Consider the following 18,294-nt stretch of genomic DNA (forward strand, 5'->3'; position numbering starts at 1 on the left):
GGTAACTTTATCTATCAAAGCTCCCTTTCTCCTCAAAATCCATATTAAAACAAAATATAAAAGACAACAAATAGGTTCAGTGCAAGTCACAATTACATGGACGCCAAAAGTTACATGGTCCATTTGAATAAATCAACTGTTATGGGTGGTTGTCTGTATGGACCGACGAAGTTGATCAAGCAGCTTGACATCCGACTCGACGTGTCAATCCATTTCTATCGACCCTAAGGCTGGCCTAAGTCAGTCCTTGACTCAGGATCACTTTATCTTGGAGCCAAGTCTCTCTGCATCCGGATGCGTTTTGAATATGGAATACGGAGCCGACTCCTCGGTGTCCAAGGCACAACCTCGAGCCGAATCCTCCTGCGAGCCGAGTCCTCCCTCAATCCGAATTCTCTCTCTCGAGCCGAATCCTCCCGCAAGCCAAGTCCTCCCTTAAGCCGAATCCTCCCTCAAGCCGAATCCTCCCTCGGGACGATTCCTTATCTGAGTCTCATCTAGACGCCAGTCCGAACGTTAGTAGTTGGCTCGGTGTCTTTACCCGCATTCGGCTCACGCCGAACAATTATCACGCCGAACATCAAATATATAAATAAATATTTTACATAAAAAATATTTAATTTGATTATGATAAAAAAAAATACAGTTATAGCTTTCTTACATATTATATTAATGTGACTAACGAAGGCAATCATACTCTATTCCCTCATGTTTTCCAAAGTATCAAAGAAGCAGATCAGGAACGTATTAAAGAAGCAAATTAGAGACCACATCGACTCGAAATTTCAGTTCCAACTTGGACTCTAGCCATTGAAACAGTCACATCACACGCAATATATTCCAATCTCACCAGCATTTTCAACAAAGCGACCAATCGGACATAGGTGAATTGATTACGATTAAGTAAAATTATAAAAAAAATAAAAATTCAAATTTTAATAAAATTAAAATAATATTTTTTTCATGATGATTAATTATAATTTTTTTAATTTATTTTTTTTATAGATAATCATGAAATTGAGGATATAAGATTGCTGACCGAGGCTGAGCTGTCAACCACATGGGACTGTTGTAAGAATGGATTGAAAAATTTATGAAACGACAGAAACTTAGACCAATTATTTTTTTAATAAAAATGAGGAAACTTGTATTCCAAACCGTCAACAATGGCCGTTTGATCCTTGTTGAACAAGCAATCAGCGCCACCGCCTTTATAACCTAACCTCCTCCGCTTCGCTTCTCTTCCCCAGTAGACAATCAGCGCCACCGCCTTTGTAACCTCCTCCGCTTCGCTTCTGTTCCCCAGTAGACGTTCCCCTTCCAATCCTCTCCAGGTGACGGCGGTGGCGGAGTAAATATGGCCACCACCAAAACCTTTTTCTCCACCGCTGTCTCCATCGCCGCCTCCGCCGTCCTCGTCCGCACCATCGCCAACGACCTCATCCCCGACGACCTGCGGGACTATCTGTCCACCTCATTCGCATCTCTCTTTGGTCGACTCTCCTCTGTTATCACCGTCGTTGTCGACGAGTTCGACGGCTTCGCGTCGAACAAGATGTTCAAGGCTGCTGAGATCTACGTCGGCGGCCTCAGCCAAGTCGCCTCCTCCACTCGCCGCCTCCGCGTCGGCTGGCCGGAGGAAGAAGACTCCGACGCGCTCCGGGTCACGATGGAGAGAGGCGAGGAAGTGGTCGACGTGCACGAGGGTGTGCGCTACACGTGGCGCCTGGTTCTGCTTCAGCAGAACGCCACCCTCTCCTCCCGCCGCCGCCAAGGCAACTTCGGGTACCACAGGGCGGAGGCGCCGCTGCGTCAGGAGCGGTCGTTCGAGGTGAGCTGCCACAAGCGGCACAAGGAGGCGTGCCTGAAATCGTACCTTCCTCACGTGCTGGAGCGGTCGAAGGCGATGCGGAAAGAGGAGCGGACGCGTAAGCTGTACACGAACGAGTACCAGAATTGGAGAGAGGCGACTCTGCGGCACCCGGGGAGCTTCGCAACGCTGGCGATGGAGGAGGAGATGAAGCGGGCGGTGGTGGAAGATCTGGAGCGGTTCGCGAGGCGGAAGGAGTACTACCGGAAGATAGGGAGGGCGTGGAAGCGGGGATACTTGCTGTACGGGCCGCCGGGGACTGGCAAGTCGTCGCTGATTGCGGCGATGGCCAACTTTTTGCACTTCGATGTCTACGATTTGGGGTTGTCGGAGGTGACCTCCAACTCGGAGTTACGAACGCTGATGATGTCGACGACGAACAGGTCAATACTAGTGGTGGAGGACATCGACTGCTCCATGGAGATGCAGCAGAACAGAGAAGACAAAACGACGACAACACCCGCAGCCGAGGAGGATCGAGAAAAGGTAATCGACAATCATATAAAAGAGACACCTTTTTCTTCTTTTTATCATGTAGAAACAAAATCTAAATGATCATATCGTTGTTACAGGTGACTCTTTCTGGGCTGCTGAACTTTGTGGATGGGCTATGGTCGAGCGCCGCCGACGAAAGGATCATCGTCTTCACCACCAACTACAAGGATCGACTGGACCCGGCGTTGCTTCGGCCGGGTCGGATGGACATGCACATCCACATGGGCTATTGCACACCCTGCGGCTTCCGAATCCTAGCTTCGAACTACCACTCGGTCGACGACCACTCGCTCTTCCCCGAGATCGAAGCGCTGATCCAGGAGGTGGATGTCTCACCGGCGGAGGTTGCGGGGGAGCTCATGAGGAGCGAGGAAGCCGATGAAGCATTCCAGGGGCTGATCAAGCTCCTTCACATCAAAAGAAAGGAGAAAACTGATAATGCCATTAAAGAATAAGAGTAACAATTAATACTAATAGTATCAGATCGAACTGGTCATATACCCACGAATTAAAACGCAATTTTCATAAGCACTTTAATGTTTTTTTTTTTATTTTGTAAAATTTATTTTGTATTTTCACAATTTATTGCTTGACCAATTTGTCAAAATGAAACGATGAGTGTTCACTCTAGGAAAGCGCATTGGGTGCTCTGAGCTTCTCTCTTGTTTACCTCGACGGCTCCGTCAGAATGTCCCCCACTTTCAAAAGGGAGGCAATCAGCAGATGAAGGTGATCATGTACAACGGCAATGATGATCGAGCACAAAGACGACAGAAGAAGAGAGGAGCAACGATGATCGATTATCAAGATGGGTGTGCAATGTGACAAGGTTGAATGGGCACAAGGAGGATGACAATTGAAGTGTTAATGATTTTGGCACAAAGATCAATAAAGTGAGTGAGGAAGTGAACAACTTACACGCGGCAACATTAGGATGTCAAAAATGGGTCTAGTGAGAATTTTGAAAAGTTTAAAGAATTCAGAATTGAAGTAGAAAACAGTTTGACAAGAGTATTAGAACACTTCGATCCGATCGAGGTGGTGAATACTTGAGTCAAGAGTTTCAGGATTATCTTAGAGTCAATGAAATATTGTTTCAATAGACTTCGTCGTATACACCCAAGCGTAACGGGGTATTGAGAGATGGAACCGAACCTTATTAGACATGATTAGGTTAAAGATAAATCATGCGATTCTTCTAAGAACATTTTAGGGAACGCACTTGAGATAACTGTTTAATTGTTAAACAGAGCTTCGACCAAGGTAGTCTCTTTTATTTCATACGAGATATGGAGTAGTAAAATCTTCGGTTATCTTACTTGAAGATATGAGGTTGTCCGCTTATGTGAAGAGGACTGTGTCAGATTAGTTGGATGCTAAATCTGATAAATGTCTATTGGATACCCTAAGGAAACAAGGGGTTACCAATTATAGTCTCCCGTGGAACAAAAGCGTTTGTTTCACGTCATATCATATTCCTGGAAGAGCCTCTCTTGCAGGAAACAGTGGGAGCTGAGTTAGAACTTCGTGAAGTTCAAAAGACTCAAATAGACATAAATGAGACACCTAGTCGCGAACCACAACCGATTGTTCATAGTGATGAGCTATCGACTGAACCTATTGAGACACAACCTCTTCATGGATCCAGTAGATCACGTAATATTCCGGAGAAATATAGATCTCTCGTAAGTGAATCAGATTACGTGTTACTCATCGAGCATGAGTAAACTACTGATCATGAAGAAGTTCTGAAAAGTTCAGAAAGGGATAAATGGTTTACAACCATGAAGTCGGAAACAGATTTCATTAATGCCAAGTTAGGAACTCGGTGGAATATTCGTTTTGATGAGGCAATCAAAGAGTTTGATTTCTCATAAAATCCGACGAACCCTTTGTGTATAAGGAAGTTAGTGGGAGTGCAATCGTATTCCTGTAATTATATGTTGATAACATATTCATAAAAGGAAACGATATATCTGTTCTATAGTCAGTCAAATTATGGTTAGTCAATTGTTCTCCGTGAAAAACATGAGAGAAGCGACCTAAATCCACAGTATTAAGATCTATAGAGATAGATCGCTAAAAAGATGTTGCTTGGTCTTTCCATGCAGTCTACATAAATAGACAAGGTGCTCACGAGCGGAAGAAGAGAGGATATTGCAGATTTAAGCTTAAACACCATATTAGAACTACAGAGTGGAGATGCAGCATCTACTACTTCATGGATGAACTGATTATCAGACTTACGTAAAAACATTTTCAGTTTTAACTGAGAGAGGATTAGATGTATGCTTACATCCACAGAAACTGGTACGTAAAGTCTTGTAGTGAAAGCTAATAAACTGAGCCATCCTGACTGCCCAATCTAGCACATCTATTATGCTTACTAGATTGGGTTTAAGATTTACTGATCCTTTCATAACCCTCTTGCTCTTATATATCTATGCTTGTTCATTTCAAACAGATGAACACAAAACAAAAGGATAACGCACCCATCAAGCTGTCTCAATCCATGAAAATCCACCCCTTTGATTTGATTTTTCTACTCAACCAATGCCGTGTAAAATTCATTATAATTTTTATTCAAAACTAAGCACAGATACAGTCGGCTTGATATTACCAAACATCTTAATATAACTTGTCATAAAAAAAGGCACATCTGTTTAACTACGTTGATCGACAACTATTCTGCTATTATTGAACTCCTTAGAACTTATAAAAAGGGCAACTTGATATATGAAGTTTTCACCAAATCCGCCAATTCAGTGTCCTAGGGAAGCATACGACTCAAATTTGTGACCACCAGATCACACTATAGTAACTTTATCCATCAAAGCTCCCTTTCTCCTCAAAACCCATATTAAAACAAAATATAAAAGACAACAAATAGGTTCAGTGCAAGTCACAATTATATGGACGCCAAAAGTTGCATGGTCCATTTGAATAAATCAACTGTTATGGGTGGTTGTCGGTATAGACAGACGGAGCTGATCGAGCGGTTTGACATCCGACCCGACTCTCGTGTCAGTCCATTTCTATCGACCCTAAGGCTGGCCTGAGTCAGTCCTTGACTCAGGATCCCTTTATCCGGGAGCCGAGTCTCTCTGCATCCGGATGCGTTTTGAATATGGAATACGGAGCCGACTCCTCGGTGTCCAAGGCACAATCCCGAGCCGAATCCTCTCACGAGCCGAGTCCTCCCTCAATCTGAATCCTCTCTTTCAAGCTGAATCTTCACGTGAGCCGAGTCCTCCATCAAGTCGAATCCTCCCTCGAACCAAATCTTCCCTTAGGACGATTCCTTATCCGAGTCTCATCTGGACGCCAGTCCAAACGTTAATAGTCGGCTCGGTGCTTTTACCCGCATTCGGCTCACGCCGAACATCAAATATATAACATCTTCTTCTCACTTCTTCTTTCTCCTCCTCCTCTCCTATCTTCTTCTTCTCTCCCTCGCTTCCATCAAAGACCACTCCTCGGTTTCTAACGGCACCACCATCTTTGATCTCCTCCCTCAATATAGCCTCCCCTCGGGCCTCCTCCCCGAAATGGTCAAGTCCTTCTCCCTGAGTTCCAACGGAAGCTTCTCTGTCGATCTCGACGGCCCTTGCTATGTCGACTTCGAGTGTCTAATCTACTATGAGACCAAGGTCTATAGCGTTGTCAGGTATGGCGGCATCAAGGACCTCAAGGGAGTCAAGGTCCGTCGGTCCTGATTTGGCTAGAGGTCGATGCCATCAAGGTCGATCTACCTCCCACCTTCCCAGTATATATACTTCTAAGTCGTGTGGATCACACGCAAACTCAGCATCGAGCAGTCCCGGATAGTGCACTCCTGCAACGGGAATAAGGAGCTTCTAAAGGGAGCCCATGAGCTTTTCGATTGGTTTCTATAGCTCCAAAATGATGCCACACATATAACGAATAAGTTGGAGAATACTCCCTACAAGATCTAAATGAAGTGTAATTTTTTGGAAGAAAAAAAAATGATTTGGCTATCACTGCAACTGCGACAGTGTTGGCTCAAGACATATACTCTCTAGCAAATGTCATCGTACAAGGAGTCGTTCCTACCATTATTGAAGTACAGCCTCAATATTCAGTAAACGTGTCTACACGTTTCGTAAACGTGCGCAGCAAAAATATAACAAATAATTAAACTAATTATTATCATACACACGCATGCATAGTAGGAAATAATAGCATACAAGGCATGGCAGGAAATTAAAATTTTTCTGAATAAAATTTATTCTACTTGCACAATTAAAATTTACAGAATAAAATTATTCTAAACGTGTACCTCGCGATAACGATGTTGAGCCATGTTGAATTAATCGAGCGATCCTCGTCCGAGTCCCGCCTCTACTGGTGATCCACGCCAAGCTCCCGTTTGGACGGCTTCGGAAGCCACGAGTCGCGTCATCGTCTTCGGTACTAGCCGATGATTGATGACGATCGAATCGAGAGAAGCCTTATTCCGAAAATTACGCAACAATGTGTGTTACGATCATTCCGGAGCTTTCTAACTAACATCGAGAATCGTATTCCCGATGTAGTATTTGGTGGTCAAACATTGACCGCCGATTCAGGACAAATTGATCGGAACCTTTCCGACGAAGATGGGATATTCTTCGGAAACTTCGTAAGTTTCCGCGAACGAGATTTGTTACATGACCGAACAAGAACAAACTTTCTCTCTTTTCCCACAAAGCCAAACATGAACAATATCACACGAACAAAACCTCGTCCACTCTCTCACGGTCTTCTCCGGCAGCAACTCCGGCAGAAGCTCCTCTCCGGCGATGACTTCCTCCGGAGACCAACCAATGGCAGAAGAGGTTAGTTCGGGCTTTGGTGGCAGAGAACAGAGAGCGAAGAGAGATCTGCCACAGTTCTTTTCTACGAGCAGTGTCCTAGGTTTCCAACATCCGGCGAAGGAAAAACAGCTACAACGAGAAGCCAGCCACCCTAGGGTTTTCCTTCCTTCTCCACGCACGGCGGTCGCCATCGCCAGCACTTTGTTTCTCCGACAGAGGCTCCTCTCGTGCGAGCAGGGAAGCCACCTCGCGCGAGCAGAGAAGCCAGCTCGCGAGCACCGGAAGCCACCGCTGTGAGCTGGATGCCGCGATCCCCTCCCTCGTGAATCTCAGCAAGGAAGAAGGAGACGCCGTGGCCACCATGAAAAGAAGAACAGTGCTCTGCTTTTGTCGCGGGGCAGAGAAGAAGCTAACCTCGCGCGAACAAAGCGTGACAACGGCGCACCTCAGCTCCCAAGGAAGAAGATCCCTCGTGCGCGGCTAGGGTCCCAATCTCTCGCTTCTCCGGCGGCCAAGCAGCACCAGTGGTTGGCAAGCGTCGGCGCTTCGCAGCGAGGAAGAAGGACCAGGCATGTGGCAGGGAGAAGAAAGGGCTTTTTGTGGCTTGCGGGTTTCGGCTAAGAGACGAACAGGGTCTCCCCTGTTTTTGTCGCGCGACAGACCAGCTACAGTAGCCGGCCCTAAAACCTTTTCTCGTGAAAAAAAACCAAACCAAAATTTGTAACCGGTTCACATATAAATTAGGGTTACTGTAGCTAAAGATGGATAATTGAATGGTTGTGATTAAATTGATTTTGATCTCAACCGTTCATTTCTTTTTAATGTTATATCATATATAACATCTTATATTAAGTTTGGATCCAATCCTAAACCCCATCTCGTAGCTCGATATCCGAAACCCATATACCGATTAATTCGAGTTTGGTTCAAACCAAACCAAATTGATCCAATTTGATTCAAAACTAAATCACTTGGTTCACTAACCAAATGAACTCTGATTTGAATGAAATCAGTTTCGTTCGTTTCGTCTTCGTAAGACGAGTTCCATCATTTTGTCCATTGTCTAGTCCAACCAGACTTTATTTCTCTCGTTCTGAGAATCTAATTCTCAAACTCGTTTTAAATCCTTTGGAGAACTTGTTGTGCGTGTCACCCAATAGGTTCTCGGTTATGTTGGCCGTCCGTAATTAACCATTAATTACGGAACGATCATGAGTGACACCTAGTAGTATATCATGAACTCCAATTGACGTGGCGAAGCCAGGCAATACCCTCCTGCGTCGTAATCAACTGCACTTTCTCAATTTACCTCCTCACAGATGGTCGTGGGGCCGACCGTGTGGGGCCGGTAAGGTGGCAGATCCACCTTTTTGCAGATGAACCCCAATTGACCGAAAAATCAATGATTGATTTCAGAACAGTTCTAAACCTTTCAGCAGCTACACTGAATCGTGCCTTGTTCCTTTCACCGTCTTATACCCGCTTGGTTCAGGACATGGTCTATGTGTCAGTCCCCACTAGGCGGACTACGTCACACCTAGCCCAAGCTGCTTTCTTGTCCTGTGGATTCAAGTTACTCGTACACGTATCCAAGAGTACCGTACTCTTGACATGTAATGCTTTGGCCAAAGACTTTTAGTAACAATCCTGACAAGCGGCCACAAGGTATACGTCTCCTTTGTCAAGGAGCGGTGAATCCTCTATGGGCTATTTAAACACCTTCGGACACTTCGACTTATACCCAATCATCTCGGATCCACACCTCCTCAGAGATGCTTACTTAAGATGTTAAAGTATAAGCCTCCATGACCAAGATGACTTGAATACCGCAAGTCAAAGGAAACTCGCACTTAAGCTGCATTGAGATCTTCATTGACATATATATAGAACCATATGAAGTCTCAAGACAAGTCACTCCAATGAACCAGTTACCTTTAATCAGCATCCACGTTTAACTCTCAACATCTAATGTTGACAGCAGTGAGATCAGCTGCTTGGCTAACCAAGGAGTTCAAAACGTGCTAGTCTCGACAGAATCGATGACGTCCGTGCTCATCAATTCCTTGACTAGGGATAATTTCAATACACTCATAATTGCACATGTAAAGATGCTCACGAGTTGTGATCCAATCACAAATTCTCTCATGCTATGAATTGTATTGCGGATATTCAGTATTCAAGTTTAAGATCCGATCAAACACATATGGAATGTGTACTCAAATAGTGAATTACTATTTATCTAATAAATAGTATAACCGTAAGGCGATTGCCTTAGGACACCTCTCAAATCTAACAGTTTCTATAGCTCCAAAATGATGCCACACATATAACGAATAAGTTGGAGAATACTCCCTACAAGATCTAAATGAAGTGTAATTTTTTAGAAGAAAAAAAAATGATTTGGCTATCACTGCAACTGTGACAGTGTTGGCTCAAGACATATACTATCTAGCAAATGTCATCAGACAAGGAGTCGTTCCTACCATTATTGAAGTAGAGCCTCAATATTCAGCATAAGCTTCTCTTTGGATCATCAGGATATTTTCTTTAACACTCTTTATCTTATAATTTATTCATCAGATTACTAATGCTTATAATATTGCTTCATTTAATATTTGTTCACTTGAAATATTTCTAGAAACTCTCAGGTACTTCCAAAAACTCTCTTAGTCTCGAACCAGTGACATCCATCAGCAATTACTTTTCTCAGGGTCCGACCTCCCTAGACTCGAAAATTGTCGCGGACAGAACGCAAAAACCAGTGGTCTCTCTCATTACTAGCGAATCTAAAGCCTGAAGTTGACGATGAACCGACACTGCCAATGAAGGGCTTCGACATATTTAAACCATTTCATCAATGTTAGAAATATAATATTATCAAATATTTTCCATGATGATCCAAGATATTACAGGCTTGGAATACCAAGGTCCGATCTAGTGACTTTGCCTTATGATAGGCCTGGAACACCGAGTCTCAAGCTCGCGACTTTGTCTTACGACAGGCCTGGAACATCAAGTTTCGAGCTCGCAATTTTGCCTTACGATAGACTTAGAACACTGAGCCCCGAGCTCACGACTTTGCCTTACGACAAGCTTGAAACACCGAGCCCCAAGGTCGCGACTTTGCCTTATGATAGGCCTGGAACAGCGAGCCCCGAGCTCGTGACTTTGTCTTATGATAGACTTGGAACACCAAGCCCTGTGCTCGTGACTTTGCCTCAAAATTGGTCTGGAACATTGAGCCTCGAGCTCGCGACTTTGCCTTACGATAGGCTTGGAACATCGAGGCCCCGAGCTTGCGACTTTGCCTTAAATAGACCTGAAACATCAGGCCTCGAGCTTGTGACTTCACTTATGACAGGCCTGAACACAGAGGCCCGAGCTTGCGACTTTGCGTTACGACAGGTCTGGAAGCTCAAGTGCCAAGTTCGCGACTTTGCCTTACGACAGACATAGAACAAAAAACCCCGAGCTCACGACTTTGCCTTACTACAAGCCTAGAGCATCAAACTCCGAGCTTGCGACTTTGCCTTACGACATGCCCGAAACACCGAGCCCCGAGCTTGCAACTTTGCATTACGACAGGCTCGGAACACCGAACCCCGAGCTCATGACTTTGCCTTATGACAAGCCCAAAATACCGAGCCCCGAGCTCACGACTTTGCCTTATAACATGCCGGGAAAATAGAGCTCCGAGCTCCCGACAGACTTGGAATCTCAAGCCTCGAGCTTGTGACTTTACCTTACGACAGACTTGGAATACCAAGCTCCAAGTTCGTGATTTTATCTTACGACAGACTTGGAACACCGAGCCCCGAACTTGCGACTTTGTCTTACGACAGGCTTGGAGCACCGAGTCCCGAGCTCACGACTTTGCCTTACGACAAGCTTGGAGCATCAAGCCCCGAGCTTGCGACTTAGTCTTATGACAAGCCTGGAGCACCGAGCCCTGAGCTTGTGACTTAGTCTTATGACAGACTTGGAGCACCGAACCCTGAGCTCGCGACATACCCTTACACCGAGCCCCGAGCTCGCGATCCTGTTATGGCCATTTCATCCATATGGGGCAGAGCGATGACACCTCATCAAGGTATCCCGATGATAACTCAGCACAGTCTAGTTAGTCGGACTACGTCTCCTTCGACTAGGCTAATTGAGGATGCTTGTGATGTGACGAAAATCTGTTACCGCCATGTGTTATACGGGATAAAGTCATAAAGCCAATTCATTCTTAAGATTATGAAATCCTAAGACCGTTTCGCTCGGAGAATAAGAAAAATATTTCTTAAATAAATATTAACAACTCTATAAAAGAGGCCTCATACCCATGAGCATAGGTATACACACATCAATCCTAATTTTTCTAAGTCATTAAACTTTTTTCTCATGTAAAACCCTAACTTGAGCGTCGAAGTGGTTTACTGGGACTTACTCCCAACGCTATTCTAACTCTCTTTTGAGTGTTTTTTAGGTATTTTTATCTCTTCGAGTGACTATTTTCGAGGAGCGTGCATATCAGCAGTTCGTGAACTGATGATTTAATCATCCACGATGTATTGATCGGGACTATATATATATATTACTTTTTTTTTTTCAAATCTCAAATAAAATCCAAATTTTACTAACAATGTCAAGTGAATTATTATGTCAATTATTTATATTTCTCTTCATCATTTTAAATTTTTATAGGAAAGAAATTTATGATTAGTTAGTTGTTGAAACTGATCTAGTTTATTTTATGAATGATGATGTATAATATGACTAAATTAATACTAGATTATCAATGTTTAATTCATTTTTATTAATTATATTTTTTGATATGATATTAATTTTAATATATTTTTGTTAAATAATAATAGTTGAATGAAAAAAAATCTTTATATAAACTGATGCTATTTTTATAAGATGATGACGTTGGATAAACTATTTTTAATATTTTATTATTTCTTCTATATGTTTAATTTATTAATTTTTATCTTTAATTTTTAAAATTTATTTTCTTAAGAATTTAATAAATATTCATAGCTTCAAATAATTTAAATTTGAATAAAAATATAATCTAGATGATAATAAAATATTTAGATAGAATATTCGACGATAAAGATTGAATATCCATTAAAAGATAGATATAATAAATAAAGATATCTACTAAAATAATCAATTACATATATTGTTCATATCTATGTGCTATATGAGTGACCCTCTAGGTTTTATATACGAAGGCAGTGTAAATCCATACACAGACTAAGGTAACCATCTAGCAATAGTTTTTAGTCACCCAATATGATAAAATATTAGTCATAAACTATAAACCACCATGAATCGATTACTATGTAATTCAATCTTTTCATCTAGACTACATCTCAATTAATTCAATGCACTATGCATCATCACCAATTAATTATTTTCCTTAATTATTTCCAAGTCATAATAGACTCCTCTTGAATGATAAATTATTCCCCCATAGCCATGAATTTCGAGTCACTAATATCTCTATCAAGCGGCCAGGATGTTAACTCTCTAATCCAAGAGAGCGATGAATCCTATATTAACTCAATATTATTCTCTCTACACTTTGTCATACACCCAACAACTGTATAAATTATAATCCAATTAAAGACTACTTTTAACGGCATCAAAGATTATAACTCTATGCATAGAATAAATGAAAATCTCAAGTCAAAAGATTAGTTACACTTGTTCATAAGAGAAATGACTAATGATGCTTAATATGTGATCTTCTCTCAAGTGGGTTGTGTCCAGTGTACCTCTAAACTTGAGGCACCCCCAAGTAACTTGGATATCCATCCCTCAGTCTATCTCGACCTAGTCATACTCAACGTTGATCTAAATATCTATGCCCCCTCTAGATATTTATCCGATCAAGGACAGTTTACAGATTAATATAACCATTAATCTATGGGACTTTATCATTAATCACATACATATAGAAAAGTAAATGATTAACAATAAATATTTGTCTTTATGAAATAATTATCCATAAATACATAAGAGTGTCTTGGCACATAGGTGCACACACTAACATAGCAGTCCCTCCAGGATGGTTGCACACATTTTGAAAGGGGTAAATCACCAGGGGTGTTAATCCTAATGCAGAACCCTTTTGCACGGAAGAGGTCAGACACCAAGACCCATTGTGACAAACACTCATGCAAGTACCAACTGCATCAACCTGTGGAGCAAAAATGATTGTACACGTCGATTGAAATAGATTACTCCGTAGCTAATTATTGTTCACTGCTAATTTTGACATCAAATAGGAACGCCAAACTACCAATGTTGCCTTGACATCTCCTTCCAACATTACTTCATTTATGACCTCCTCATCACACATTGGATTTCCTATGAACTCTTCTACACTTTCTTCATAATCATCATTCTCCACAATGTCTTCTTACACAGTTAATAAAGGATTGTTGACCTCCTTATTTGAATCCAAACAAATAGGCAAATTAGGATCAGTAGGTTCATCTGATATAGTGAATGATGTAGAATAAAAGATTAATTTTAGTCATTTTTATTATTTTTATCTTACCCAATCTATTTCGGATCAATTTCAGTTATTGCCACCATGTAATCGCTCTCTCACGCAATCTGATTGCAATTAGAGGCACACGATTGTCATTTGTCATCTCTTTAAAATTTAGAATTTCTTCTAGAGAGACTAGCTCCAGAAACGCTTCATATTGTAAGCTGTCATGAAACTCAAAATTCAATTCTCATATCTATCTCCCAATGTCTACAATCCTCTTTCATAACTGTTATGCGAAGCCTACAGGGAACCTCCTCGTCATAAACATCCTCCTCCTTACTGTCACCTGCCTCCGCATTCGAGTTTGTCTAGTGATTGTTATTGCGTTGGGCTGAATTTCTTCTACTTTGACTTCCAACAACATCGCTGTCATTTTCTCTGTTAGTTGATTCACAACTAAGTCAAACCATCTGTCAATTACCTCTTCGAAATCACTGTTCTATATCACAATCAAAAGCGTTGTCGATGTGTTGATATCTTGTCGATGACATACTGATAAAAGATCAGTTCGACTCTGATACCAACTGATAACTCTCGACTCTAATATCACAAACGAAAATATCTTTAAAATTTTAACTTAATAAAAAAATTAAAATTATTCTTGAACCAGATGAACAATCATCCGGAGACACGAATTAATGAGCCCATAGAAAGGGAAATTAGATGAGATGGGAAGGACATGTCTACTATAACATCAATTCTACAGGTGTAGTACAAATTGTGCTTTGGATTTAACTCTAATATTATGGGAGAATTTAGGACATCTGTGTTAAAAACAAAAGGACGTTCGATAGGTTTGTGAGGAAATGGCTGTAGAAGATATCGATATGGAAGAAGAAAGCGCCATGAAAGGATTTGGTGAGATCCCATGTGACATGAAATTTGTGAGTATAATCATGATTCACATAATTAACACGAGGATGTGCAGTACTACTAATTCATGTTACATTACAGTGGAAGTCGCTTTACATTCGTACGTGGGGCATCATATATATATCATATGATTGATTTATCTCAAAGTAATTCGTTTATTATTTTTTTACATTATTTATTTCAGCTACTTACGTGCCATCCAAATCGTCGGTCACTGGAACAGAGAAGGCGCCAAACGCGGGCGCGCCATGGCCCGCAGCGGCTTCTCTTTGTGTAGGGTCAAGCCGAACGCCTCTTTCATATCGATCTCCTCCGGCGCCTCCCAGTCGAAGCCATGGAAGAGATTTGCGAGGGCCAACAGAACCATCGTCGTTCCCATCGTCGCGCCGGGGCACTTCCTCTTCCCCTCGCCGAAGGGTAAGATCTCGAGCTCACCCTTGCGGAGAATCTCGACCCTCACCTCGTCTGCTAGGAGGTGCCTTTCTGGCAAGAACTCGTCTGCGTTGTCCCCCCACACGCGCTTGTTCCTCCCCAATGCGTGCGCGTTGATGAACACCCGCGTCTTCGCCGGGATGTCGTACCCCATGAGCTCGGTGGCCTGCGTGGACTCGTGGTGAACCAGAAGCGGCGCTGGAGGGTGCATCCGGAAGGTCTCCCGGACGATGCACCGAAGGTAGTTCAGATCTCCCAAGTCGGACTCTCGCACCATACGATCCCGTCCGACCACTCTGTCCAGCTCCTCCTGTGCCCGCTCCAGCACCTTTGGGTTCTTGATCGCCTCCGCCATCGCCCACTCGCTCGCCACTGCAGAAGTATCACTCGCCGCCGTGAATATATCTGACATTATGGCTTTCATCTCCCTAACATCCATCCGCTCCTTCTCTTCCACCCCTGGCAAGGAAAGCAAGACATCAACGAAGTCCCTGTCCGCGCCATGCTCACCATCTGTTAGATTCTTTGCCTCAATGGCTTGCCGGTGTTCGTCGATAACCCTCTGCAGGAACCCATCCATCCTCCGGGAAGCCTCCCTAATCTTCTTCTCAATTCCAACGAAGGGGTCGACGAGCCACCTCCATAACGGTAGGTAGTCGCCGGGATAGACCAACCCCAGAAGCCAGAACAACTGGTGTGTGAGGTCCAATAGCTCGGCCGCCTCGTCTGGGCCAGCCCCTAAGTACCGCCTCCCCAGGAGCATCCTCGTCACGTTGTTCATCATGAAGGCGCCGAGTACCTGGCTCACTTCAATTATTTCGCCTTTGCACGCCTTCTCTCGGACATCGCGCATGAGGTGGAGCACCTCCAGTGCCCTATTCCTGGCGAAAGACTCGAAGCGCCTGGCGGTGAGGAGGTGCTCAACGCAGGTCCGGCGCAGTCGCTTCCATTGCGGGCCCATCGAAGCGAAAGCGATGTTCCTACCACCATAGCTCAACTGGAAGGCGGACACCAACTTCGGGCGGGATGCGAAGAGGTTGTCCTGCCGGATGAGGATCTCGCGGATGACGGCCGGGTCGTCGGTGGTAATGGCGTCGACGGCGCCGAGGCGGAGATAGACAAGTGGGCCGTAGGAGGAGCAGAAGCGAGCCATGTCCTTGTGGGGAAGAAGGCCCAGCTGCATCAGATTACCGACGATCGGCCACCTTGCTGGCCCTGGTGGAAGCCTCAACTTGGAGACACGACGCCTCTTCTCAGCAGCCGTTAGCAGAAGAGTGGACATTAACATGAGAATTAGAACAAGAGGAATTGAGAATGGAATGTCTCCGAAATTAACCATCTCCATTTCTTAGCTTCGGACAAGCGTGCTATGCTCTTTGCCTTGAACTCCTCTGGATTTAGATTTATATACAGATGATTGGGAAAGTGGAGATGAGTGACATAATAATAATTTAAATAAATTAACGACTCTAATATCACAAACCAAAATAACTTTAAATTTTAACTTAATAAAATAATAAAAAAATTAAAATTGTTCTTCTGTTCTGCATTAATCATGAACCAGATGAACAATCATCCGGAGACACGAATGAGCCCATAGAAAAGGAAATTAGATGAGATGGGAAGGACATGTCTACTATAACAATAATAAAGGAAGATCAATTCTACAGTGCAGTACAAATTGTGCTGTGGATTTAACTCTAACATTATGGGAGAATTTCGGACATCTGTGTTAAAAACAAAAGGACGATCAATAGGTTTGTGAGGAAATGTCTGTAGAAGAAATCGATATGAAAGAAGAAAGCGCCGAGAAAGGACTTGGTGGGATCCCTTGCGACATGAAATTTGTGAGTATAGTCATGATTCATAATTAACACGAGGATTGCAGTACTACTAATTGATGTTACATTACAGTAGAAGTCAGCTTTATGTTGGTGGGCCGTCATATCATATGATTGATTTATCTCAAAGTAATTCGTTTTTTATTGTTTTCCATTATTTATTTCAGCTATTTCGTTCCATCTAAATCGTCGGTCACTGAAACAGGGAAGGCGCCAAACGTGGCCGCGCCATAGCCCGCAGTGGCTTTCTTTGCGCAGGGTCAATTGGAACGCCTCTTCTGTATCGATCTCCTCCGGCGCCTTTCAATCGAAGGCCATGGAAGTGTTGATTTGAATACATAAATTATCAAATAAAAATGAGAAATAATTTTTTGTTGATCTTATTTTTTTATGGTTATCATCTGAAGAACTATTATGACGAATCAAACAAATGAATGTTCCTCCTTCAATCCATCTATCATAATGAATGTTCCTCCTTCCGTGGGACCAGACCGACCAAAAAGATTTATAAAAGACACACAGCTTCTAAAAAAAATTCAGGAGCCCCTCTTTCAAGAACTTACATGTACCCTTTAATAAAGGGAGAGTAGTGGAGTAAGTGGTGAGGTAAATGGATAGTTTTGATAACTACCCACATCTTCTACTACTCCTACTACCAACATCTCTCACTTGTCCAAATCAAACTACAAAGATCATATAGCCACAAAGACTAATTAGTCGTAAAGATCAAATAGACCATCCAATTTATACATCAGAAAAATGGTTTGTGCGACAGCAAACGTTCTGAGCGATTCATATAAGAAAGTTGTCACACCTTAAATACCCACTATTTTAAATAAATTGAAGACATCAACATCTTATATTTATCTTAGATTAAATCATTTACATTAATATGAACATCTCTAATTCCTCGTAATGACTATTATATCAAAAGTATATTCATAATATCTCTATTCAATACAATTATTCATAATTATATATATTTTATGTACTCAATAAAAAAATGTAATTGGTCAACTAATAAATAAATGTCAAAATATGAACATCTCTAATTCTATGACTATTAGATCACACGATAATAACTTTATCATTATGTCAAAACACTTCTTCTTTACAAAGATAGTCAAATTGTAAAAAAATATATATCAATATTAATAAATTATTATTATTAAAATTAATTTTCATTTATGATCTTATTATTTTGTATATAAGTAAACTATAAATAAAGTTCTTAATAACATCATTGCTTTACTAATGAATCGAGTAAGAGATGAATGTTCCAAAATCAAAAGGCAATGTTAAACAATGGTCTCCAATTATAATAATTTTGAAACAGAATGTTGACTTCATTGTACAACAAATGATATATTTGTTGGATATTAGAGCCTTAATGGACCAATATGATTTTGTGGA

At 42.2% G+C, this 18,294-nt stretch overlaps 2 protein-coding genes and 1 pseudogene across 2 annotated transcripts; 2 read left to right on the top strand and 1 right to left on the bottom strand.

Moving 5' to 3' along the window:
* Positions 1–1,257: 1,257 nt before the first annotated feature.
* On the top strand, positions 1,258–2,891 carry LOC141829973 (AAA-ATPase At3g50940-like). Its single transcript, XM_074717431.1, has 2 exons — positions 1,258–2,356; positions 2,443–2,891. Exons 1-2 carry the CDS (start codon positions 1,358–1,360, stop codon positions 2,818–2,820), a joined length of 1,377 nt encoding a protein of 458 aa, XP_074573532.1. The 5' UTR covers positions 1,258–1,357; the 3' UTR covers positions 2,821–2,891.
* A 2,431-nt stretch (positions 2,892–5,322) lies between these two features.
* On the top strand, positions 5,323–6,261 carry LOC141829742 (uncharacterized; annotated as a pseudogene).
* Positions 6,262–14,635: 8,374 nt separating this feature from the next.
* Positions 14,636–16,429, bottom strand: LOC141829613 (cytochrome P450 703A2-like). The gene has a single exon (XM_074717127.1). It carries the CDS (start codon positions 16,383–16,385, stop codon positions 14,820–14,822), a length of 1,566 nt encoding a protein of 521 aa, XP_074573228.1. The 5' UTR covers positions 16,386–16,429; the 3' UTR covers positions 14,636–14,819.
* Between the last annotated feature and the right edge of the window lie 1,865 nt (positions 16,430–18,294).

Source organism: Curcuma longa, chromosome 5 (genome assembly GCF_044706935.1).
Source record: "Curcuma longa cultivar G26 ecotype Majalengka, Jawa Barat chromosome 5, ITB_CL_G26_1.1, whole genome shotgun sequence".
Taxonomy (NCBI): Eukaryota; Viridiplantae; Streptophyta; class Magnoliopsida; order Zingiberales; family Zingiberaceae; genus Curcuma; species Curcuma longa.